We start from the raw sequence: 25,775 nt of genomic DNA, 5'->3' as shown, positions 1-25,775 counted from the left end.
ATTGCACTCAGGATGATCTGCTCCATTAACCCTGCCAGGCACCGAGGTCAGGCTGACAGGCCTGTAGTTGCCCAGATCCTCCTTGCAGCCCTTTCTGTGGATTGGGGTGACATTTGCCAATTTCCAATCATCTGGGACCTCCCCAGTGAGCCAGGACTGTTGGAAGATGATGGAGAGTGGTTTGGTAAGCTCTTCTGCCAGCTCCCTCATCACCCTGGGATGATCATTCTGATACACAGGAGTTTGAGAGACTGTGATTTCAGACAAACAGAAAAAATAAATACAGGGCACTAGGAACTGTTTTTGTTAGTTATTCCTCTATTTGCTTGGCTCTAGCCTGTAGTGACCCAGAAAGAAAAGACATGCTTATAAATGAATTTTTGGATTTCAAAGAGCTACACCTTGTACTAGGAAGGTCATCTCAATATACAAGCACACATGAGCCCACAAGTGCAGTTCAGAACCCAGCTTTCTTACAAAGTCACATTTCCCATTATGTCAGCTTTACGTTGCCTCAGGTGTCATCCACAGCATTTGGAAGTTGACACGCTCTACCCTTTGTTATGGCTACACTGAAGGGAAAATTCAGCACTTCATTTTTTTCTCTGCAACACCAGGGAGTGAATTTTGGCCCTGGGTATACACGTTTGAACCAGAATCAAACCATGTTGGCAGTTTCAGCACCTGAACTGCTAATTCCTCACTTCCCTCTTCTACCACGTGAGTTTCAGTGTAGCTGCACCATTCGACTGCTGGATCCAGCTAAAAACCCACCTATTTCTTTCACCATGAGGCCATTCCTGAACACAGGGAATAAGAAATGAGCAAAACTGGACCATGCCTTTTGGTAGAGTGGGATCTTGCAGGTGCAAACGGCTGCAAAACCACATCATGAACTGGGTTCAGTGTATCAGGGATCTGCAGTACATATATGCAGATCTAATGTGGCAGCTGTACATTTTAAGGGTTAAATGCTATATGGGGGAATGACAGAATGACAGGCAAAAAACTACTTTCCCAAGGATGCTCCATTGACTACTGCTATAGATTTGACCCTGCTGTCTTCCTTTTTTCCATCCATGTTTTATTGCACAAATTGATTAGGCCCACCTCAGACCATCTGAGATTATAAGGTTATGCCTCCAGTATAAGAACCATCTGCCTTCTTAAAGACTCCCCCATGATGAAGAAGTTTTCCTCTGCCAAAACCAGGAGAAAACATCTAACCTATTTGTTTCATTGCTAACTTGGTAAAAAGAGGTCATGAACTGTTGACACTTTAAGGCCAGAAAATATAACAGGTATTCCCTAGAGAAGCCAAGGGTGGTTTGGAATCCTTCTGAGGTTTGGATAGATTTTAAGTATGCTCTTCCCTTAACATAAAGACCAGAAGAGGCAGAATCAGGAAAACATTGAATCAATAAGGAAAAAGAAACTTAAGCACAGAATAGCAGAAAAAGAGAAGAGACCAAAGGTTTTATGGAAATACAGCCACAATGCCTGAGTTTAAGACTTGCCTGCGAGTACGTGACTTGCAATTGCATCACCTATTCAGGAAAGAAAGTTTGGGCAAGGGCTCTGGAGGAAGGACACATATCAGAAAAATCAGGAATGTAAAGCCATGAAAGCAGAAGATTCACTCAGACAAGCACAGCTCAAATGCTGGGGAGAAAGGGAAGAAGTACTTGTAGCTCTGGCTTCTTTATCACATCTGATGTATTTAGAGAAAGGTAGAGTGCCTTTTGTTTCGTGTTCATTTACATCTTTGTACACTGAGAGGGAGTAGGACAAAGGAGAGCAAAGTGGTCATTAAAATGAGGAGCTTTTTCTTACTGTTCACAAGTGCAAAACACCAGAAACAAAATTAATTACACAATCCCACTGTACTGTAAAAATCAAACAAAATCAGTGGTCTATGGCCTTGCAAATCTCCAGAACTAAGAGATTCAAAGAAAGATAAATGCCTACATTTTCAGAGGCTTAAAACAAAATGCTTCACCTTCAGAAAAGAAGTGCTAAGAGCATTTGGGGCCCTGTATGTGCCCCAGAATGGGCACCCCAAAATGAGAGCTCCCAAAATGAGCCATTTGTCACAGCTGGGAAGCTCTGCTAAAAGCAATCAAACTACACAGGTGTTAGTTTATCAAGCAAGATCACTGCAGAGCTAGATAATAATTTATGTTCACAGCTTACTGCCAACAACTTTATGAAACTAAATTACCCAGAGATCATAATATACTTTGTTTGCAGTGTGCAGTGGGGGAATACACTGAAGTTCTCTTGTTCTCATGCAAATGAACTAACAACATCCAGACATGCCCCATCACCCAAACCTCCTGCATTGCTGCAGGACAGAAATCAAGCTCAGTTACACTTTCAGATCTGCTGTTTTGAGTCAATCTCAGATCCAATGAAGCATTTCAAGAACACCCCAGACTGTTTAGAAAACATGGTAACTGTGATTCAAAGCAAGAAAAGCTGAGAATTTCAAAACTAGGGTTGATCTTCACCTGAGTATATGCAAAGAGAAGGTGAAAGGAATAAGAATCAAGTGTAAGTCTTACACATCAGCTCTCCTGAATTCTGTTATTTAAGTGACAGCCAGAACCTGGGTTTTTTTTCCACTATGTTCTATTTTAGAGGAGGTTTGGGGAAAAGGGTATTTTAAATTTTAATGGGAGCAGTTTGTAGCATATTTTCAGATTCAGGTACTGCATTTTGATTCAGCCTTACTAACTCACATGATTGTGACAGGAATGATTCAATATAAACTTCGATAATTTATTTTTTTAGAGGAAAACAATTCCAAGTGTCAAGGCACGAACAGGAACTAAAAATAGACTCCTCCTATCTGCCCATTGTGCCCTTAGATGTGTGCTCCTGCTTGCAGGTTTTTTCCATCCAACTCGGTGCCTTCCTGAGATGCAAACTGCCCAATCCTCTTTGGTCCCAAGTCCTTTCTACACCAGAGACCTGGATTTTTGCTCTCTGTTTCTTTCCCCAGTTTCTCTGCAGGAGTAACATTCTCCCAACTACGTGACACGACTCCCCAGTTCACCACACTCCTGAAGCTGCTTTCCCTTGAGCACACTTCAGAGGACAGAATTCACCCTCCCTGTCCACAGAAGTTTAGTTTTTCCCATTACAACTCACTTACTCCATTCTTTCCATTGTTCATTTCACTGACCATTTCACTTTGCAGAGTTTCCAAAATTCTTCCCTTTCAGTTACAAGTGTCTCTGAGAAGGGCCCTCATGTTGAACAAAACGAGTTTTGTATTGAGTAACGTGGCTGAGTAAAAATAGGTAGGGAGAACATCTGGAAAACTTTAACTCACAGCCTTCATAATGATGGCAAGTTCATATTAGGCCAGTTACATGATCAGATGTTTCTTTTTTTTGGCCTTTTTCTATCTTCACACTCATTTTTTTTGTCATCCTCTCTACCTACCAGCCAAAGACTCAGCTAAACATGGAGGAAATACAAGGACAGTTTCATCTGTTTCCAAAGATAAAGCTGCAAAGAGTTTATCAGTAGCTGTAGTTGGATTGTAAAAGTCAACCTGAAAAGCAGAATTAATTCTTGTCTTTGCATCTTTTCCCTTTGTTTTCATATACTTTTCTACTTGATTTTGTCCTGCAAGGACAGATTCTGAGCACCCCTTGTGCTAAAAATGGCAAGAAACCTACCAAACCTTAACTATTTCCTGCAGAAGGGAATAATCAATATGAAAAACAGTATGAAATCTGTGCTTAACAGTACAATGAAATCTTATTCCTAAGTCCTAACCCTGCAGTCTATCCTCACTCACAGAAAACAAGTGTTTCTGGGTAAAGGAGAACACCCAGATCTGAGCCCTGAGCCAATGCAATCTAATGGAAAACACAAAGAGCTTGGAATGAAATGCATTAATTTCATGGTTGGCTTGAGATACAAAATTCCAAAATTCAGCCTGTTCTCCTCTTGGTCTTTGACTGACAAAAGCCCAATCTGAACAAACATGGATACATTCATACTTTTGGATGGAAAATACATTATCTATAATTTGAAACCTCCTCCTGAATCTGATTGAATGTCACTTTTTGGAGGGAGACCAAACAAACAAAAAAGCATAAAGAAATATTGTAAATGAAGTTGCTCAAAATCTGATTCTATTAAGTACTGAAAGTAGTCACTTGTACTATTTCAGGATTTAAAAAAATATATCTATTTTTCCTCTTTCAAATTAAAATTTTCCTTTTTTTTTTTTTTTTCTGAGGGGTGGGTGTTTTGTTTTCAAAACACAAAGCAAAAAGCAAATTTCAGTTAACCCAAAAAATTAAGATTTTAATTTTTGTATTTTAATTGAAATTTCAAAAAGCATCAGAATCAAACTGAGATGTAGTTTCATTTTTCTTCAAAAATATTAGTTCAGTCTGGCTGAGAGCCAAGAGCAATTCAGTTCTACCAGGTAAATATTTTGCTCTGGATACAAACCCTCACGCCCTATTGCAGTTTCATGAAACAAAAGAAACATGCCTCAAAACAACTGAACTACCCAGGGGTGGTAGTAAATCCCAGAGCATACAAAAGTGTTCATGATCAATTAATGGGTTTTGTGACAATTAACATCCTACATACGAGTTTTAAAAGCTAATAAAGACTTTTCATTTTGTAAGGAAAAAATACTAGTAAAAAAGTAATTGAAAATTTCAAACAAGGCAATGTAAAAAAGGAGGCAAGTTTAGTGTTAATTCTGAATTTTCTAACTTGGCACCTCACTTCTTTTTCACATTTTGTCTATAAGCTGTAATCAAGACAGCCTTTTGACCAGTAAAGTTTATAAAATGCTTGACAACAAGACTGTTAGATATCTATTCCCAGGTTAGAGAAAATCCATTTTCAAGGATCTTATAGTTTTTCCTAAGATTCGAGCAGCTCAGGGTACACTCTTCTGCTGTCTGGAATACTGGAGCGCAGCTTCACCCAAACATGATGAAGATAAGGCTCTTATCTTCAGCAAGAGAAAAACAATCAACATCTCAAAGATGGGTCAAATTTCATTGCCGCTGGGATTAGCAGCTCCCCTTAGATCAGCTGACTTGGAAGAAACAGACAAAACTTTTGTGGTGTCTGAAAGAGACTGACATTACTCCAAAAGGCAATTTCAGAAAGCCCTTAGTTAACTAAAACTCAGAACTTACAGAGGAGTGCTGCCCAAGGGTAATAATGACAACTCAAAGTGCAGTTTGCTCCACCTCAGACACAGCTCTTGTTTTCATGGTGATGCAACCAAGGCAGACTGGTCCCAGAAATCTCAGAGCTACCTGATAGGACTGTGCAGTGTTCTGACTTCAGTCCAGAGCTGAGCTCTTATTTATTGGAAGACGTTTGGAGGCAGAAAGATTTCTCGTTCCCTGACATTTTCTAAAAAGACGTATTTAGAAATGGGGACCAGGATTAGGAGTCATCTTTTTTCCCTTGTGATTCTAGAGACTCATATATTTCACTGGCTTATAACCATGGATCATTTAAAAGACCAAACTGTCTTTACAGAAAGTGCTACACAAACAGAGTTTACAGAGTTTAAAAGTAACATGGCCTTACAATGCAAGGTTAGCTACATTCCCTACAGGATTAGCTACATTTGCTCAAAATTCCTGTTACACTTGCTTCCTTCTGATGCAGTCCTGTCATGGGTGAACATTTGATAGGTTATGAGACTCCAGTGTATTTGGTGTAGCAAAGGAAAACAAAATTGACTTGCCCTTGATTAGATTATAAATAAATAGACTTTTATCTATAATGAAGGCTACAACATAAACTGTCCCTGAGCTGCTAATTTATGCAGGTAACCATGTATGTGCATCTGCACAGGAGCATAATGTGTCTACAGCACAGTTTTGTAATTTTTCCTTGACTTGATATCCTTTTTTCCCCAGTTAAATACAGCTTCATTAAAATCAAAAATCCTATGACCAAATCATTTTCGCGGACATTTAGACCTGGGATAAATCCAGTCTTTCCTCCTTGGTGGACACGTCCAGATGCTCTTGGCCAGATGCATCAGGTACCATCCTGTGATTTGTGATTTCAGGTCAAGGACCAGGAAGACCTAGAAGGGAAGTAAGGAACTGAGTAGAGAGAGAAAGCATCCATCAGAAGAGATAAGCACCATATCAGAAAGGCATGTTGTATAGACATATGTATTTCCTGTAACAACAGATGCTCAGAGCCAGGCATTCTGAAATTTGATTCACAGGAACTGCCACTGGTGGGACACCTAAGTGGACTACAACAAACACCAGGTAAAACAGGCTTATTGTTCCCAGCACATTACTGGGTCAGGACTAAAGCTACCTTCATGCTGAGCAAAATGCAGCTCCACTGAAATGGTAGAACACATGACCAGTCTCAATGATCAGGCTATGGACTTGTACCTTGCATTTGGGAGGTGTCATCTCCCAGCCTAATTCAACCAAGCTTGTCCTGAGCAAGAAGAATCTCACTAATAATATTCTCTAACATCTCTTTTCTTCAACAGATGTCATATTTGGTGACAGAACAGGCTCAAAGCTGCATCAAAGGAGATTCAGACTGGGCATTAAGGAAGCATCTCTTTACTATGAGGGTGATCAAACACTGGAACAGGCTTCCTAGAGAGGTGGTTGATGGCCCAAACCTGTCAGGGTTTTAAAGACATTTGGACAATTCCCTTTATACCATGCTTTAACTTTTGGCCAGCCTGGAAGTGGTCAAGCAACTGGATAATCCTGGTAGGTTCCTTCCAACTGAAGTATGCTATATGAGAAGATATAGAAAGTTTTCTACAAAAGCTTCTTTCATAATTTCCAGAGAATAAAAGTGAAATGACACTCTGGTGTAATTATATTTACTCTTCAAAAAGAATATACACAACATTTCTCTCCAGTCCAGTTTCTTACCATTTAGTACCAGTCAGTGCAGTGCTGCCTGTTCCTGGTTTTGGTGGAATGGAGTTAACATTTTATAGGAGTTACTCTAACATGGTCTTGAATTTTCATCTTATATGCAGCATCCCTGATCAATAAGCATTTTCCTTGTTGCTTCACACCTGGTGCTCCAGATCGAAGGATCTGCAAAATTCTTTTGTTGTTTTCTTCTCCTTATTCCTACTTTTTTTCTTCTTCTGTGGTTGCCCAGGGTGAAAAAAAACCCAAACCCAACAGTTTGGCTGTTGTACACAGGGCTATACACTGAAACATTTACTTTAACTTACAGATAGAGAACTATTAGGCAGATACATGCCTGAGGATGGAGACCTCTCTTTAAACAGCACAGCAAAGTCTTGCTATATGGATCTGTAATGTTATTTAGCTGTGATGGGGGAGAAGGGACATGATTTTGGCTGACTAAAAAACATTCTTAGGGATAGAGAGCCATGAGGTCTGAAGAAGTAATAATGATATCAAGACTTTAACCTGAGAACTCCAGCACTGTCTATTCAGGTAAGTCTTGCTAAAATAGTGAGGAAGCTTTATGAGCAAGTCAGTTATAAACTATATCATGCTCCATGGAGATGACAGACACTGGATAAAGTTTTATACCTGACAATACACAGAATCACAGAATTGGTCAGGTCGGAGGAAACAACAGTGGGTCATCTGATCCAATCTCCCTGTTCAAGCAGGGTCATCCTAGACCACATGGTACAGGATTGGATGATCCACAGTGGTCCAGGTTCAGCGCAGACCTGGTAACCCATGTTCCAGGTGACCCACATTCCAGTGGATCCATGTTTGTCACAATTCACTCCAGAGGGTGAGGGTATTGTTCTTGTTAATAGATCCCTTGGGGCCAATTACAGTGAAACAACACTGAAAAATTGGTGTTTATAACTGAAACGGAGCAAGACCCAAATCCTGAAGAGTTAGCCCCCACAAAGAAGTGTGACTAGCATAATTGAGTTGGAGAAGCATTTAACATTTAGACAGGCCAGAGGCAGGAATGTATAGCCAGTATAATTAGATTGAAGAAGCATTTAACATTTAGACAGGCCGGAGACATGAGGAATTGTCCGAAGGGATAGGGAGGCTTGCTCAAGAACAAAGTAAAAATGTGCACACCTAGGCAACCTAGACATGTAACAAAACAGACTGACCAGGAGGAGGGGGATAAGAAGTTCCAAGTCCAACCTTTGGCAGAATCAACCCTGAAAGCCAGCCAAAACTGGCAGGAGTTGAAAAGTTCACCGAGGAAGAAGAGCTGGATACGACCACCACCAGATGAAGTAACAGGATCTCCCACCATAATGTTCCTCAAACAGACAACTCCACTCATGACTCCGCCTACTATGAATATTGTAATCAAGTGTTGCAATCATGTGAGTATTTACGTTAGATGTTGCAATCACTTACTGACAATGTATAAATAGTGTAGCCTTGCACTGGTGATTTTGGAACTCTGCTGTCCGACATTAGTCGGGAGATCCCCAACGTTGCACCAATAAATACCTTAACTGTTTACTGACCAAAATTATGTCTCTAAACAGTTTTATTCTGCCTTTTTGGGCATCAACTGTATATGTGTATCTATACGTAGAACTGTTGGGTTTCAGTGGAAAACAGGTATGTAGCCATTTGGGTTGTTATTGTCTGTAGTAATATAGCAATATAAAAACATAAAAATAATGCCTAGACAATTTAAAAGGAAGAGAAAGGATGAAAGTAGAAGGATATATAGTCTCCACTTGTTAGATCCAGAGATGAAACTTGGTAGTTGCAGCTTCCATGTCTGTTGGTTCAAGTGATGGTTTCAGTCCTGTCAAAGTGATGATGTGTCAGGGGTGGGGGAAGATTTCATGGGTTCTGTACACTCAGATTCAGGTAGGAAGGCCCAGTACCTCCCCTGGGGCAGGGAGTGTTACAGTGGAGGATGTCATCCTGGATCACAGGACATGTCAGGAGCCTTTGCACAGCTGCCTGTTATGTAAGTGTAGTTAAATCAATCATATCCCCTTAAGATCCATCAGTTGAGATAAATAGCTCAGGCCATGTGTGAATGTATTTGATGCTCCCAGGAGAAGTTTTCACAGCAGAGTCATCAGGTAAGGGCATGATAAGGAGTATCCCAGGTCCAAGGATTTGCCTCTTATCAGCCTCCTTTCTTATCTGGAGATCCAGTTTGTAGCTTCAGCTGTACAAGCCCTTCTGCACCTGAGATAGTGGGACAACAGCACCCTCATCTCCAGGTCCTTTCACAGTCCAAATTAGGAGGAAAATTCAGGGAGGGGTGGGCTTTGCTGGGTGAGAACCTGTTTCTTTGCAGTTCGCTACAGTGGACAAAAATGTTTTGGTGATCTTGCAGTGCTTAAGCCATTAACTATTTCAGTCTCTGACAATGCTGGGGAGAGACCTGGTGACCCACATTCCAGGTGATCCATGTTGGGCACAAACCTGGTGACCCACATTCCAGGTGATCCATGTTGGGCACAGACCTGGTGACCCACATTCCAGGTGATCCATGCTGGGCACAGACCTGGTGACCCACATTCCAGGTGATCCATGCTGGGCACAGACCTGGTGACCCACATTCCACGTGATCCATGCTGGGCACAGACCTGGTGACCCACATTCCAGGTGATCCATGCTGGGCACAGACCTGGTGACCCACATTCCAGGTGATCCATGCTGGGCACAGACCTGGTGACCCACATTCCAGGTGATCCATGCTGGGCACAGACCTGGTGACCCACATTCCAGGTGATCCATGCTGGGCACAGACCTGGTGACCCACATTCCAGGTGATCCATGCTGGGTATAGACCTGGTGACCCACATTCCAGGTGATCCATGCTGGGCACAGACCTGGTGACCCACATTCCAGGTGATCCATGCTGGGTATAGACCTGGTGACCCACATTCCAGGTGATCCATGCTGGGTATAGACCTGGTGACCCACGTTCCAGGTGATCCATGCTGGGTATAGACCTGGTGACCCACGTTCCAGGTGATCCATGCTGGGCAGTGTGTTGGGTTTGCATGGCCAGGTTTTGGTAGTGGGCGAGCAGCTTTCAGAAGCTTCCCCTGTGTCCAGCAGAGCCAATTTCAGCAATGCTCCAGGATGAACCTGCCACTGGCCGAGGCCGAGCCCAGCAGAGATGGGCAGTGACACCTTGAAGAGAACATATTTAAGGAGGAAAACGTCTTTGTGCAGATGGAATTGGGTGCAGAGAAGAGCAGTGAGAGAACATGGCAGAGGAACAGCTCTGCAGAGCCCGGGGCAGTGCAGAGGGAGGGGCAGGAGGTGCTGCAGGTGCCAGAGCTGAGGTTGCTCTGCAGCAAGGAGGAGCCCACCCAGAGCAGGGGGATGCCCAAAAAGAAGGATGTGATCCCGTGGGAAGCCCATCCTGGAGCAGAGTCCCTGCAGCTGCTGCAGCCCCAGATTGCTCAAAGGCTCTCACTCAGCACTGCTGGTTGTGGGGCCCACACAGAGGGGTTTCAAGCACAGGAATTTTTCATCCTGGCCCCAGTTCAGGTCAGTGACTTTATTGGGAAGTTTGAGAATAAAAATAATACTCCACTTGGGTTATTTTTCAGGCAAGAAAAATAAGTTTCCAAGGCTGTGGTTAAAACAGCAGGAGCACCTTAGACAGCACCAGTTCCTGGAGCAGAGAGTGTTGCTGATGAGCTCAAGAGCAGCTCAGCCCAAGGGCTGTTCATCAGGGCCGAGGCCTAACAACCATTTCTCAGATCAGAGTGATGCCTGGGGAAGGGTGAGGATGCACCACCACACCTGGAAAGGTGTTGTCTCAAGGACTTGTACAGCTGTGAGGTATTTTCACTCCCAGGTGCCCAGGTCACCACCCCACAAGGTGCTGGATGGCCCCCCAGCCCCACCTGAGCCCACCCCCACCTCCCCACCCTGTGCAGGGCAGTTCATGGAGCCCCAGCACAGGGGATGGTCCCTCTGGACCTGCCCCCCAAGGGGCTTCCGCCACTCTTAGAGTGGCACAGAGTGGCCGGGGCACCCTCAGCTCCTCCTGCCATGGGCTGATCTTGGATACCACTGTGAGCACCAGGGCCTGGACAGCTCCTGCTCAATCCCAGGGCCTTGCCAGGATGCTCCTAAAAGAAAAACAAAAAAGCTGATAACCACCCCCCCAAGCAGCCACAGCTCTTCTCAGCAAAGCAAAACTGGTCCCATAGGAGTGAAGGACAAAGAAATCAAAAAACCAGAAGAAAGGTCAACTGATGCAGAATAGAAATACCTGTGGATGCTGCTGCAAAGGGTTTCTATACTTACTAAAACTGTATAAACCCCCACATCAATGCCCAGCAGGTGTTCTTGTCATCACCATCACCACTGTAAATAAAATTATTACCAGCCCCTGCACCTGGTACTTCCCCCACAGGTAAATATTTTCCAGGTGGAACCCCCTGCCTGTGTTTGCAAAGGAAAGACCCAAAAGGATGTTTTTTTCCTGTCCAAAATACTTGAATTTTTAAGAAGCTTTAATTGATGCAGCATTTTGTTCCTGTTCCCAGCTCCCCAGATTCCTCCTGCTCCAGGCTGCAGCTTGGGGTGTTTTGGGGTGAAAAACAGGTGCAGGAGGAAGAGATGGGAAAAGGAGATGAAGACCCAGAAATATCTCTCCCTCAAAGCTTTTCCCCTCATTCCTCTCTCCCAGATGTCTTGACTCCCACCCATAGGCCTGTTTTGGATCAAAGCTCCAGTAGATTTTTCTGGAGGGGGGGGACAGCAGCTCACAAACCCCCTCCCAAGGGCCTCTCCACCCATGATTGGGTCATGAGGGATAGAACCCACCAGCCTTCCCCACACAGAACCATTTCCCACCCCTGGGCAGGGCCTCTGCTCCAGGGAAAGGCTCCTTCTGTCTCCCAGAACAAGAGGTTAAATAAAACCACCCCCAAAGCAGCCTCAGCTGTGGGTGCTGAGCAGCAGCTGCAGCTTCAAAACTGTTTCTGGGCTCAGAAGCAGGAGGGGGATGCAGATTTTTCCTGTCCTCTCTCCCCAGGTCCCTTGTTCATGATTGAACACAAAAGGATCCAGATTGGCTTCACATCATTCTCAAAACAGATGTACACACAGAAAACAATGTCACAGATGCAGGCAGATCTCCAAGGTCACTTTGGGACTCTGGGTACCTCCAGAGCAGTGGAGGGGCTGGAAACCAAGGGCAGGAGAGGCCACAGCTGCCTCCAGTGCTCCCAGTACACCTCTGTTCCCTCAAGAGTTTGACCAGAATGTTGATCTCCTTCTGTCCATCTTTCTGGAGAATGAGATCCATGCCCAAACCTCCATGCACTCCACACCCTCTCTACAGGTATTTATGGAATTGATGAGGCCTCACAGTGTCTTTCCAGGCTGGAGAATCCCAGTGCCCTCAGCCTCCTCCAGTCCCTGTTACCATATTCGTGACCCTTCCCTACGTTTGGTTTAAAGCTCCCTGAGGGATATGGCCACCTTACTGGTGATAACACAACTGTCCCAGTTGGCCAGGTGAATCCCATCACTTCCCAAAGGCCTTCTTAAAAGTGGATTCATCATTGTGAAAGCCCAGACCTTGAGTAGGGCACCAACCAAGTGCTGCAGTCCTTTCATCCCTGTCCCTGGACTCTCTCCAGTATGGCCGTGTCTCCCCAGAACTGGGAAGTGCTGTTCCTGGGTCACAAGGTGAGGAGACCCGAGGTGGGCAGGTGGAGCTTCTGGCCCATGGTGAATGCCCCTCCCTTCGCCCATGGTCACACTGGGGGGTATTGCTTGGGCACTGACCCCATGGGCACCATCAGGGTCATTGCTTGGGCAATGTCCCCATGGGCACCGTCAGGGCCATTGCTTGGGCGCTGTCACCATGGCAACCACAGCACTCATCACTTGGGCAATGTCCCCATGGACACTATCAGGGCCATTGCTTGGGCAATGTCCCCATGGAGACTATCAGGGCCATTGCTTGGGCAATGTCCCCATGGACACTATCAGGGCCATTGCTTGGGCAATGTCCCCATGGACACTATCAGGGCCATTGCTTGGGCAATGTCCCCATGGACACTATCAGGACCATTGCTTGGGCAATGTCCCCATGGCCAATCCCGTGTCTGTTGCTTGAGTAATGCCCTCATAGCTGCTTCCATGGCCATTGCTTGGCCAATGTCCCCATTGCTGCTCCCATGGTCATTGCTGGGTAATGTCCTCATGGCCACCCTGAGGACTGTCACTTGAGCAATGTCCCCACAGCCAACCCCAGGGCCATCCCGTGGGTAAATGTCCCCATGGCCACGTTGAGATCAGATGTGCTGGATGGTGGCTGTTGACAGTGATCTGATAACACCTCCCTGGGGAGGAAGGGCCTGTCACCCACTTGCACAAAAGCCACAGGTTGTGACACCCAAACCACCAAAAACAGCAGTTTTCACCCCAAAGCCCCTCACTCCTCTGAAGAAATCTCCTGGACTTCACCTCAGCTCACCATGGCTGTCTACAAGGTGACAGTGGCCACAGGGGATGTGGCAGAAGCTGGGACTAAGAACTCCATCTCCATCACCTTGGTTGGCAGCCGAGGCGAGAGCCCCCGGACCACTGTCTCCTTCTTCTTCCTGCCAGGGCAGGTGGGGATGGGGGCACAAGGGGTGGCAGACCTGTCCTGGGGACATGAGGGCTGGCACAGGCTGCCCTGGGGATGAGAGGCTGCACAGACTGTCCTGGGGATACAAGGAGATGGTGGGGAGGGATTTAGGGAAGGTGGTGGGAAAGAGGTCTTGTGAGGATGGGTGGGAAGGAGTCTTAGAAGATGGTGGGAAGGCATCTTTGGGGGATGGAGGAAAGGGGTTCCAGGGGTATGGAGGAAAAGGATTTGGGTGGGATGGAGGAGGATGAGGATTCTGAAGAGATGGAAGCAAGGGCTTTGAGCCTCTTCTCTGGTGGTGTCCCCTGGTGCTGCCCTGTGGCACCTGTCCACCCCCCAGAAGCCATTCCCTCCTCTCCAGGAGAAGACACTTTCTGTGGCCTGTGGGCAGGACCTGGGTCCCATTGTCCTCATCCGCCTGCACAAGCAGCGGAACTTCCTGGAGGACAGCTGGTTCTGCAAGGATGTCCGGGTGACAGCCCCCAATGGCACCCTGTACCGCTTCCCCTGCAACAAGTGGCTGGAGGACGTCACCACGGTGGAGGTGCGGGAGGGCTCAGGTAGGACATGCCCCACCCCAGGCCTCCTCTGAGGGCCGGGGGTCCGACCTTGACCCACCCTCCTCCTTTCCAGGGAAGAAGCTGGTGGATGACGAGCTGCAGATCCTGAAGGAACATCGGCGTCGGGAGCTGGCAGCACGACAGGAGGCTTTCCGGTGACAGCAGGGACATGGGGACAATGCCCACCCTGTCCAGGTGGGCTGGTCCATGGTGATGCTGATGTCTGCCCCCATGTGCCCCCACAGGTGGAAGAACTATGCTCAGGGCTGGCCCCGCTGCCTCAACGTGGACTCTGTCAAGGAGCTGGACTCCAATATCCAGTTCTCCTCTGTCAGGGCCACCAACTTCGCCGGTTCCCTCATCTTAGAGTAAGCAGTGACCTGAGGCCGGGTAGAACCTGGATGATGGTGGGAAGAGGGCCCAGAGAGGAGAGAGGGGGTGTGCTGAGATCCCCCTCTGTCCTGTAGAGGGGCCTCCCACCTTCTGTCAGGTTTCCTGCTGAGAAACACCTCCTGGGCCAGCCTGGATGACATGCGTACCATCTTCTCCCGGACGAAGGGCAGAGATATCGGTAGGTGTCCCCCCCTGCGACTCAAGTCTTCCCTTTCCCTGGAGGGTGTGTGCGTGGGTGCTGATGTCTGATCACCCCCTCAGTTCCTGAGTACGTGGCCAAACACTGGCAAGAAGACAAGTTCTTTGGTTACCAGTTCCTCAACGGCAACAACCCCATCATCATCCAGCGGTGTTCTGTGCTGCCGCCCAAATTCCCAGTGACGCCAGAGATGGTGGCTGGCTCGCTGGGGGCTGGCACTGACCTGGATAAGGAGATGCAAGAAGGGCGAATCTTCATCGTGGACTATGAGGTGCTGGAGGACATCCCGGCTGACACCATCAATGGACGCCAGCAGTACGTGGCAGCCCCACTGTGCCTGCTCCACCAGCGTGCTGATGGGTGTCTGCGCCCCATCGCCATCCAGGTAGGGTTGTCCCACCTCACACTGTGCGTGGGGAGGGTTAGGATGGTCCCAGACCATGTGGCGGTGTCCCACAGCTCAGCCAAAAGCCAGGGCGCTCCAGCCCCATCTTCCTGCCGAGCGATGACGAGTGGGACTGGCTGTTGGCCAAGACCTGGGTGCGCAACGCTGACTTCTACAGCCACCAGCTCATCACCCACCTGCTGAGGACTCACCTGTTCGGGGAGGTCTTCGCCATTGCCACCCTGCGCCACCTGCCCTCATGCCACCCCCTCTTCAAGGTAAGGTCCCCCCTCAGGACGACCCACTGCCCCCCCACAGCCCCCCCCCATCTGATGCTGGTGATGCCCCACCCAACAGCCCACCAGCTTCGTGGGGGGGTCCCTGGTCACCTGCCAGGTGTTGGTTCCCCCCTCAGCTCCTCATGCCTCACTTTCGCTTCACGCTGCACATCAACACCTTGGCTCGCACTGTCCTCATCAACCCTGGCGGCCTCATCGACATGGTAAGCCTTGGGAACTGGGAGCACTGGGCTCTGCTGGGGGCTCTGGCAGCTACTGGGAGCTCTGGGGGGCACTGGGGTATTGGGAGACACTGGGGTGTACTGGGGGCACTGGGAGGCACTGAAGTCTGCTGGGAGCACTGGGCTGTACTGAGGTGCTACTGGGAGCAGTGTGGAGTACTGGGTGTACTGGGGGCACTGGGCTGTACTGGAATTGCTGGGGAGCACTGTGGTGTACTGGGGGGTACGGGTAAACACAGGAGCCCTGGGAGACATTAGAGAACATGGGGTGGAGGACACTGGAGGGTACTGGGGGCACTGGGTGTGTACCCAGGAGACTGATGTCGTCAGAGCACTGGGGGACACTGAAGCCTGACGCCTCCTACCCTGCCCATCCGTGACTGCCCCTCCTCTCCCAGGGCTCAGGGATAACCAATGAGGGGCTGCAGCTGGTGGTGCAGAGGGGCCTGGAGCAGGTAACCTACACATCCCTGTGCCTCCCCGATGACATCCAGCACCGTGGCATGTCCCACATCCCCAACTACCACTATCGGGATGATGGCATGAGCCTCTGGGAAGCCATTGAGAGGTGGGACCATTTTCGGAGGTTGGGGTTGACCCTGGGGTTGCCCAGAACCTCACAACCACCTCATTCATCCCTATGGCAGCTTTGTCACTGGCATCGTGAAGTTTTACTATGGTGCAGACGTGGCAGTGAGTGGGGACACTGAGCTGCAGGCCTGGGTGATGGACATCTTCACCAATGGCTTCCTGGGCAGGACCTCCTCAGGTAGCACACCTGCAGCTGCCATGGGATGTCCCCAGGGGTGGCTGGGGACAGAAACAAGTCCCTGAGGCTCTTGCCTGTCCCCCTCCCAACGCAGGTGTCCCCTCCTCGCTGCAGACAGTGGCAGAGCTCATCAAGTTCCTCAGCATGGTGATGTTCACCTGCTCAGCTCAGCATGCGGCTGTCAACAATGGGCAGGTGCGACAGGAGTTAGAGACCAAATGGATGTCCCCAGCTGTCCTCAAGCCATGCTGGGGACATGTCCCCCTCCCACCCCTCTATGTGCAGGCAGGATGTCCCCATCCTGAAACCATGTCCATGTCACACCACTCTACATGCCAGAGGGGTGTCCCCATCCATCCCATTCCCTCTCCATGCTGGAGAGAATCTCCCCATCAGTCCCCTCTCCATGCCAGAGGGGATGTCCCAATCCACATCCCTTGCCATGCTGGGGTGATGTCCCATCCATCCACTCTTTGTGCCAGGGGATGACCCCACCCATCCCCATGCTGTTCTGGGGGATGTCCTCTGCACTGACTTGTCCCCTGCAGTATGACTTGGGTGCCTTCACGCCCAATGCCCCATCCTCCATGCGCCACCCACCACCCAGCGAGAAGGGACGCGCCTTCCTCCAGCACTTCCTCGACACGCTCCCTGAGGTGGCCACCACTGCCAAAATCCTAGTCACCCTCATCCTCCTCAGCTCCCAACTCAAGGACAGGGTGAGTCTGGCCCCACAGTCCCCATGGCCCCCCTAAATGGGTCCGTGGGGCCGGGGAGCCCCAAAAGGTGCCACAAGGCTGGATGTCACCACCTTCGGTGTCCTGAAGCCTGGAGGGTGGTTACCATGGCTCCACAGCTACCAGGGTGCCAGACAACCCCACAATGGCACCAGGGGGTGGAAGCTGAGGGATCCCTATCCCTTTCCCACCCAGAGACTCCTGGGACAGTACCCTGAGGAGTGGTTCACAGAGGCAGAACCGCGGCGGCTCATCCGAGTCTTTCAGGGACGGCTGGAGGAGATCCATGATGAGATCGAGGAGAGGAACTACGTGGCTGAGCTGAGATACAACTACCTGAACCCACAGGAGATTGAGAACAGCATCTCCATCTGAGTGCAGAGCCTGTACTCACCCAGCACTCTCAGCACCCTGCACCTAGGCACTCCCAGCACTCAGCAACCCCAGCACCTGGGCACCCAGTGCACCCAGCACCCTGCACACCCAGGGCCCTGCACCTGGACACCCCCAGCACACCCAGCACCTGGACACCCCCAGCACACCCAGCACCTGAACACCCAGTGCACCCAGCACCCTGCCCATGGCCAACCCCAGGACCCTGCAGACCCAGGACCCTGCACACCCAGGGCCCTGCACACCCAGGACCCTGCACCTGGACACTTCTAGCACACCCAGCACCTGAACACCCACAGCACTGAGCACCCTCAGTTCCCAGCTCCCCCAGCACCCCACACATGACCACCCCCAACACCCTTATCACCCACCATCCTGTACCTGAACACCCCCAGCACCCAGTCCCACAGCACCCCTTGCCCTACTCCCTTCCCCCCAATAAATGCCAGCTGTCAATCAAACCCTCATGGCTTGGGGGGTCATTCTAAAACCATGGGGACCCCCTGGACCCTTCCCACAGTCCTCACTCAAAGCGGGAGCTGCACTGGGGCAACTGAGACGTGATAGGGTGCTCCATGCTGCCAGTGCCCCTCTCCAGTGTTCACAGTGTCCCCAGTGACCCCAGTGTCCCCTTGCAGTGCTTCCCAGTCTCCCCAGTGCTCCCAGTCCCCCTTGTTGCAGGACAGAGGGGAAGTTTCACACAGTTTCTTAGAGAAGCTCCTTCTGAGTCATGAGGTGCAGAAAGGACCCCCAACACCCCCAAACCCCACCCCCAAACCCCTGGCTTTCTAAACTTCTTCTTCAAGAGCAATATGGGTGTGGTTGGATCCAATCCAAGCCCAGATCCCTCCTCTCCTTTCTGGCAAAGTGCTCTGGCCCCATCCTGCAGGCCCTGCACTAAACCTGCTCGAGCTTCCAGACATCTTTCCTGTGTTGAGGAACCAAACCCAAGACAGAGTAACCTGGATAAACCACCACCTTGATGGGGTCACACAGCCCAGGGTGCTGCTGGCGCCCCTTGCTGCCCAGGCACACGGCTGCCTCCTGCCCAGCTCCCTGGCCACACACAGCTGGCTTACAGGGCTGCTCCCAGCCAGGCAGCTCCAGCCTGTGCCATGTTCAGGGCAGGTCCCCTGCAGGGGGACACGCTGCCATTTGTCCTTCTGGGATTTCAGGAGGTTCCTGCCAATATGTGTTCTCCCCCTCCTGGAAGACTTCCACTGAGCACAAAGGCCTGAGAGATCCTTCCAGTACAGACTTGGGCAAAGAAGCTGCTGAGGGTTTACCCCTGTCCTGCTGCCCCCAGCTCTGGGCTCCAAGGATCCCAAGGGTTCCACCCTCCTCAAAGTCTCCCCTCCTTGGGCTGTTGTTGGCCCCAAAGGTCTCTCCTGTGAGAGACTGAAATGTTAATGGCTAATGACTTAATCAGGCATTTGCAAAAGCAGACGGTGCTTTGCTAATGATGTGCAAGGCGACAGCCCAGATGTGCACGGTAACAGCCCAGATGTGCACGATAAGGGCCTGGATGTGCACGGTAACAGCCCAGATGTGCACGATAACGGCCCAGATGTGCACGGTAACAGCCCAGATGTGCACGGTAACAGCCCAGATGTGCAAGGTAATGGCCCAGATGTGCCAGGTAACGGCCCGGATGTGCATGGCAACGGCCCGGATGTGCACAGTAATGGTCCAGATGTGCATGGCAATGGCCCAGATGCAGAGGGCATGAGCCCTGGAGGGTGCGCACAACCGATCAGCCCTTGTTCAGCAAGAAGCTGAGTTTTCGGCCAGAAAAGGGAAGAAGCTGATAAGTAACCAGTGAGACGGGGCTTCTTATCGTGCCAGTTTTCCCCCTTACACAACTGGGCAGGGACTGCCCCAGCTCTGGTATTGGCTGGACTCCAGGTTTTGGTGGTGGGCTCCTGAGATCACTCTCATCTCCTGAGCCCAGCTCCCAAAATCGAATTAATCCAGGGATTGCTTCCACACAAAAGGTGCCAGGACAGAAAGCTGTTGGAGGCCTTTCCCTCCCCTGGGCAGCCCATCAACTGCACAGGGACACTGGGGCTGGGTATGGCACTGTGCAAGGAAAGGCACTGTCATCCATCCAGGAGCAATTTGGTGCTGCCAGGTCCTTCTTCATCACCTGTGCCAACAGCGGGGCCTGCAGTTGGCACCACAGGCACCTCTCTCCCCTTCTGTGTCTTGCCATCCTGCTGTGCCTCCCCCCATTCCTCCCTTCTTCCCAGGATCTTCTTTCCTGGTTCAACATCCCACACTTTCCCCTCTACCTTCCCCTCTCCTTCCTCCTGCTTTTCTCTTCTATCTTTTTCTTCTATTCTCCTGGACAGTAGGCTGGGGTAGCACAGGTGGAACTCATGAGATGAGAGGTGGCCTGAGCAAAAGTTCCCAAAGGGGGTTCCAGGATTCTTCCCTTGCTGCCTGTATTGGGTTTGCAGGGCCAGGGTTTGGCAGCAGGTCCTGGTGGGGCTACAGGAGTGGCTTCTATGAGAAGCTGCCAGAAGCTTCCCCCATGGCCAGCAGAGCCAATGCCAGGACAGAGCCCCACTGCTGGCCAAGGCTGTGCCCAGCAGGGATGGCACTGACACCTCTGGACTAACAGATTTCAGAAGGAAAAAAGTAACTGCACAGATGTAATTGGGTGCAGAGAGGAGAGGAGAGGAGTCAGAGCATGAGAGAGGAACAGCTCAGCAGAGCCCAGGCCAGTGCAGGAGGAGGGGCAGGAGGGGCTCAAGGCATGGGAGCAGAGATTCCCCTGAGATAACAATGGCCCAGATATCCTGATTCCAGTTGGTCTTGTCAATTAACAACATTTCTAACAGACACAGGAGCACAAATTTCACTATTAGCACAGCACGATGCCAAAAAGGGTGTGCAACTCGGGTGGCAAAGGGTTCAAATTACAGGAGGGAATGGAGAGTGTTGTGTGTAAAACCACCCAGGTTAATTTAGGGCTCCTGGGGAGGAAGGGCACGTCCTCTGCTCACTTTGCAGTTCAAGAGCACAAGGGAAACATTCTGGGTGTGGATGTTTTGACCAGTTCAGCCCCAAGTCTGCTGCACAGCAGCGTGTGGCATCACCTCTGCCACCAACCCGTGCCCAGCTGGGCACTGGGAATGGCCAGTGTGTGTGCTGGGCATTGGGAATGCACTGGGAAGGTACAGTGTGTGTGCTGGGCACTGGGAATACACAGGGAATGCACTGGGAATGCACAGTGTGTGTGCTGGGCACTGGGAATGCACAGTGTGTGTGCTGGGCACTGGGAATGCCCTGGGAATGCACTGGGAAGGCACAGTGTGTGTGCTGGGCACTGGGGATGCACTGGGGATGCACTGGGAAGGCACAGTGTGTGTGCTGGGCACTGGGAATGCCCTGGGAATGCACTGGGAATGCACAGTGTGTGTGCTGGGCACTGGGAATGCACTGGGAATGCACTGGGAAGGCACAGTGTGTGTGCTGGGCACTGGAATGCACTGGGGATGCACTGGGAAGGCACAATGTGTGTGCTGGGCACTGGGAATGCACAGGGAATGCACTGGGCACCTGCACTACCCAGTGCAAACAGCAGTATGTGCCACAGCACCCACCTCCTGCTGCAGCAGGACACGAGTTTCTGAGGCTGCAGCTGCCCTGGGAAAACGGGAAATGATTTCCTGGGTGGCCTCCCCTTGAACTCCCCGCTGGGGCAGGGAAGGAGCTGACTGGGCATTGAAGTTTCACAACTCATTATCGGCATTTAAATGCCAACACAGACCCAGAAACCAACCAATATTCCCCCGAGGGGCATTTAAGGCTCAGCTTTGGAGTCCTGCACGATCCAAACATCCCATCCCCCCAAAAATCCCAGAGATCCCTCCCTGCATGTTTGGGTCGAGCTCCCTCCCCACAGTGCCCTGTGCTGTGCGAGGGGCAATGCGGGTCCTGCCTTCTGCTCCTGCCCACCCACCCGTCTGTCTCCGACTTCCAGCCCTTCTCCCGCTCAGTTTTCATCCCCCCTCCCTCTCCTCCCTAATTCCCCGTCCTTCCCGCCTCCCCCCGGCTCCTCAGCCCCACAGCAGGGTGGGGGCTCACGGGCCACCTCGGACGCTGCTTTCCCACCCCGCTCTGCCCCACAGTGGCTGCAGCCCCAGATGCTGGTGGGGAAACCCCTCCCCGGGCCCCCCAGGGATGGGCAGGGCGTTGGGGCCCCCCCAGTGCGGCTCTGCCCCATCCCGAGCACCCCGGAACCGCTCCAGAGCTCCAGGGATGGGCACACGGAGGGACCCCCACGGGAAGCCCTTTCCCGCTGTGCCCCCTGCCCTGATCCCTCTCTCCCACCCCGCACGCATCGCCCCCAAACCCTGGCCCCGCCCCAGCTGCCTCTGGGGGGGTCCCACCCTGCCTGTACCCCCCTTTGCCCCTTCCCACCGTGTGCCCCCCGCGCCCCCGAGCGCTGCGAGGGGAAGGGACAGAGGGGAGGGGACAGAGGGGAGGGGGAGTGGACACAGGGGAGGGGACACAGCGGAGGGAGTAAAGCGGACGAAACAAAGGGGAGGGGACAGAGGGGAAGGAAAGGCGGGGCAGAGGCCGGAACAGGAAAGGATTCCCCGTCCCTCTCCCCTCCTCTGACCGGGCAAGGGAATTCGTTCCGTATATCTTGGTTGGTGGTTTTGGGTTTTTTTTTAATTGATTTTGTGGCTTTTTTTCCGGGCAGAAGGTTTGAATATCGCGGGACTCCCAGGCTGAGCCCAGATGGCCCTCGGGGTGATGTTGGGTATCCCCGGGAGGTGTTTTTTGGGGTCCCGGTGGGGCTGCGGGGGGCGGGGGATGCGGGTCCCCCCCCCGGGGGGGGTCGGTGTTGCCGGGTCGGGCACCGCCGGCTCCATCAGCAGCCCGGGAGCGGCGGGGGGGACACAGCGGGTTGGGGACCCCCGGGAGAGCCGGGGGTGGGTGGGACCCCCGGGGTGGGCAGAGCGGAGAGGGGCGATAGCGGAGTGGGGGGACCCCCGGCAGCCCGGAGGGGAACACGTGGGGGGACCCCGGGGAGGTCCAGAGAGATGAGACTCCGGACAGCCCAGAAAAGGGAGACTGGAGAGGAGAGACCCTCGAGATTCCTGCGACCCCCATCAGCTTGGATAGAGGGGATTCTTAGAACCCCAAAGTGGTGAGACCATTGAGAGGGAACTTCTGGGGTTTTTACAGCTGAATCCTTGTGGTTTGGAGATGGTTTTGGAGACAAGATGCCCAGTGACTTCTAGAGATGGACTTGGTCAGAGGGAACCCCCAAGCCAATGCACTCTCACACTCTTTTTTTTCCCCCCAACCAGGATTTCTCCTCCCCAAACCTTGGCCAGATGGAGGAGGAGGCTGCGAGGAAGAGGAAGATGCCCTGGGCCCCCCAGGCAGGTGAGGAGGAAGTCAGTGCCCCTTTGCCCCTCTCTTGTGCTGCATCTTCCAGCCCAGCATGGCCCCGGCTGCAGGACAACCCCGCTGCCGACGCCGTCCTGCCGGGGCCGCGTTTGGAGGGATCTCCTTGGCCTTCCCTGTGGGATGGAGGGAAATGCCCTGAGTGTCCTTGTTCCTGCCCCAGGCCCCGAGCTGAGCATGGAGAGCATGGAGGACAAATCCCCCCAGCAGAACCTCGAGGCAGAGGCTGTTTTGAAGGGCTCCAGGGCACAGGAGGTCACTGGGGAGGAAAAGCCACGGAGATCCCAGACAGGGAGGAGGAGCTCCAAACACAGCCCGTGTTCATCTGAGGAGGAAAAACCAAGCCCATGCAGGGAAGGCGGCCGGAGCTTCAGGGAGAGCTCTGACCTGGTGATCCATGAGCAGGTTCACAATGAGGAGAAGCCCTACAAGTGCTTGGAATGTGGGAAGAGCTTCAGCCAGAGCTCCATCCTGATCCAGCACCAGATGATCCATACTGGGGAAAGGCCCTACAAATGCCTGGAATGTGGGAAGAGCTTCATCAAGAAAAACCACCTGAAGCGCCACCAGATGATCCACTCTGGGGAAAGGCCCTACAAGTGCTCGGAGTGTGGGAACAGCTTCCGCCAGAGCTCCTGTCTGATCCGCCACCAGGTCATCCACACTGGAGAGCAACCCTACAAGTGCTTGGAATGTGGGAGAAGCTTCAGTGACCGCTCCAACCTGATGACCCACCAGCGCCTGCACTCCACAGAACGGCCCTACAAGTGTTTGGAATGTGAGAAGAGCTTCAGCCACAGCTCCGACCTGATCCGCCACCAAAAGATCCACTCTGGGGAACGGCCCTACGAGTGTCCTGAGTGTGGGAAGAGGTTTAAGACCAGCTCCCATCTCCTCCTCCATGAGAGGACACACACAGAGGAGAGGCCCTTCCGCTGCTCTGACTGCGGGAAGAGCTTCAACCGGAACTCCCACCTCGTCCTCCACCAGCGAATCCACACTGGGGAGAGGCCATTCAAGTGTGACGAGTGCGGGAAGAGCTTCATCCAGCGCAGTGACCTTTCCACACACCAACAGACCCACAAGTGAAGGAAGTCCTGCCAGTGCCCTGACTGGGAAGAGCTTCGCTGACTGCGCAAATTCCATCACCCGTCACAGGACCCATGTTGGGCACAGACCTGGTGACCCACGTTCTGGGTGATCCATTCTGGGCACAGACCTGGTGACCCATGTTCTAGGTGATCCATTCTGGGCACAGACCTGGTGAGCCACATTCCAGGTGATCCATGCTGGGCACAGACCTGGTGACCCATGTTCTAGGTGATCCATGCTGGGCACAGACCTGGTGACCCACGTTCTGGGTGATCCATTCTGGGCACAGACCTGGTGACCCACGTTCCGGGTGATCCATTCTGGGCACAGACCTGGTGACCCACATTCCAGGTGATCCATGCTGGGTACAGACCTGGTGACCCACGTTCCAGGTGATCCATGCTGGGCACAGACCTGGTGACCCATGTTCTAGGTGATCCATGCTGGGCACAGACCTGGTGACCCATGTTCTAGGTGATCCATGCTGGGCACAGACCTGGTGACCCATGTTCTAGGTGATCCATGCTGGGCACAGACCTGGTGACCCACGTTCTGGGTGATCCATGCTGGGCAGTGTATTGGGTTTGGGTGCCCAGGTTTTGGTAATGGGGGGGTTCCAGGGGTGTGAGCAGCTGCCAGAAGCTTCCCCATGTCCAGCATTGCTCCAGGACAGACTCAGCACTGGCCAAGGCCAAGCCCAGCAGAGATGGCAGTGACACCTTGTGGAGAACTTAATGAAAGAGGAAAAAGTCCTTGTGCAGATGGAATTGGGTGCAGAGAAGAGCAGGGGGAGAACATGGCAGAGGAATAGCTCTGCAAAGCCCAGGACAGTGCAGATGGAGGGGCAGGAGGTGCTGCAGGTGCCAGAGCTGAGATTGCCCTGCATCCCAAAGAGGAACCCACCCAGAGCAGGGGTATGCCCGAAAAGGCAGAAATAGAACTGCTCAGAGACAATTTGGGGTCTTTAATCAGCAAAGGTATTTATTTTGAGCAACACTGGGGAAGCTTAGCAGCTCCTGCTAGACAAACTTGCTCCAAAGTTCTCTGGGAAAAAGCAGGCGATAGATACAATTTCCATAGGGGTTTACACCACCTTTTCATGCATATTGATTCAGTTGTACAGTCTTAATTATCATATTCATAATAGGCAGAACTTGGGACAGAGTTGTTCTGTAGAGAGATTCTTGGGGGGGTCATTCTGCTTCTTCAGCCTCATGAAGGTTCTTATTCTTCTCTTCATCAATGAACATTTCAACCTTTCCTGACTCCATGCTTGGGTGTACTGGTTTAAAAGGAAAGCAGCAGGAGAAACCAAACCAACACAAAAGACATTATAAATCAGAGTTACAATTTAATAAAAATATTACAATAAATGCAATGGCTCAAGAGAAATTGGGTTTAACCCACAAAACCCAGTAGAATAACCCAGCACTCTGGGCCACAAACACAATGGTGTTTTTTAGCCCCTGTGCTGAGCCCCACGTGGTTTCAAAGTAAAAGGAAGTGAAAGAAAAACCTGTTGGTGCAGATGACGGTCACAGTCTGGTCAAGAGTGGTGGTCTCCTCCTGTTGAGGTTCTGCTCCTCCTCTGGATCCAACCAATGGTCCTAGAAGTCCCCAAACCCCAAGATTATACACACTGTGGTTCAGGTGGGAACACCCAGTACTGCCTCTGGATTCCATGACTCCCTGCAGTGT

At 51.3% G+C, this 25,775-nt stretch overlaps 2 protein-coding genes across 2 annotated transcripts; both read left to right on the top strand.

Moving 5' to 3' along the window:
* The first annotated feature begins 13,428 nt into the window (after positions 1 to 13,428).
* Positions 13,429 to 17,620, top strand: LOC139675025 (hydroperoxide isomerase ALOXE3-like). The gene is made up of 13 exons (XM_071562194.1): positions 13,429 to 13,585; positions 13,964 to 14,162; positions 14,236 to 14,317; positions 14,408 to 14,530; positions 14,630 to 14,733; positions 14,817 to 15,139; positions 15,214 to 15,417; positions 15,555 to 15,641; positions 16,058 to 16,227; positions 16,307 to 16,428; positions 16,523 to 16,623; positions 16,977 to 17,147; positions 17,361 to 17,620. Exons 1-13 carry the CDS (start codon positions 13,448 to 13,450, stop codon positions 17,538 to 17,540), a joined length of 2,004 nt encoding a protein of 667 aa, XP_071418295.1. The 5' UTR covers positions 13,429 to 13,447; the 3' UTR covers positions 17,541 to 17,620.
* Positions 17,621 to 22,135: 4,515 nt separating this feature from the next.
* LOC139675001 (zinc finger protein 436-like) lies at positions 22,136 to 25,485 on the top strand. Its single transcript, XM_071562136.1, has 3 exons — positions 22,136 to 22,218; positions 22,886 to 22,964; positions 23,149 to 25,485. The coding sequence occupies exons 2-3, from the start codon at positions 22,913 to 22,915 to the stop codon at positions 24,072 to 24,074; spliced, it is 978 nt and encodes a 325-aa protein (XP_071418237.1). The 5' UTR covers positions 22,136 to 22,218; positions 22,886 to 22,912; the 3' UTR covers positions 24,075 to 25,485.
* Positions 25,486 to 25,775: the final 290 nt, after the last annotated feature.

The sequence above is a fragment of the Pithys albifrons genome, chromosome 8 (assembly GCF_047495875.1).
Source record: "Pithys albifrons albifrons isolate INPA30051 chromosome 8, PitAlb_v1, whole genome shotgun sequence".
NCBI lineage: Eukaryota > Metazoa > Chordata > Aves > Passeriformes > Thamnophilidae > Pithys > Pithys albifrons.
Note: the sequence above shows the minus strand (reverse complement) of the source record. Positions and strands in the feature narration are given on the sequence as shown.

What these genes read in the sequence shown, in the direction of transcription:
- LOC139675025 (XM_071562194.1), top strand. Translation starts at nt 13,448, where the DNA reads ATGGCTGTCTACAAGGTGACAGTGGCCACAGGGGATGTGGCAGAAGCT. An exon ending in GGAGGTGCGGGAGGGCTCAG is followed by an intron (nt 14,163 to 14,235) that starts GTAGGACATGCC and finishes CCTCCTTTCCAG; the next exon opens with GGAAGAAGCTGGTGGATGAC. An exon ending in GCTCCCAACTCAAGGACAGG is followed by an intron (nt 17,148 to 17,360) that starts GTGAGTCTGGCC and finishes TTTCCCACCCAG; the next exon opens with AGACTCCTGGGACAGTACCC.
- LOC139675001 (XM_071562136.1), top strand. Translation starts at nt 22,913, where the DNA reads ATGGAGGAGGAGGCTGCGAGGAAGAGGAAGATGCCCTGGGCCCCCCAG. An exon ending in GCCCTGGGCCCCCCAGGCAG is followed by an intron (nt 22,965 to 23,148) that starts GTGAGGAGGAAG and finishes TTCCTGCCCCAG; the next exon opens with GCCCCGAGCTGAGCATGGAG.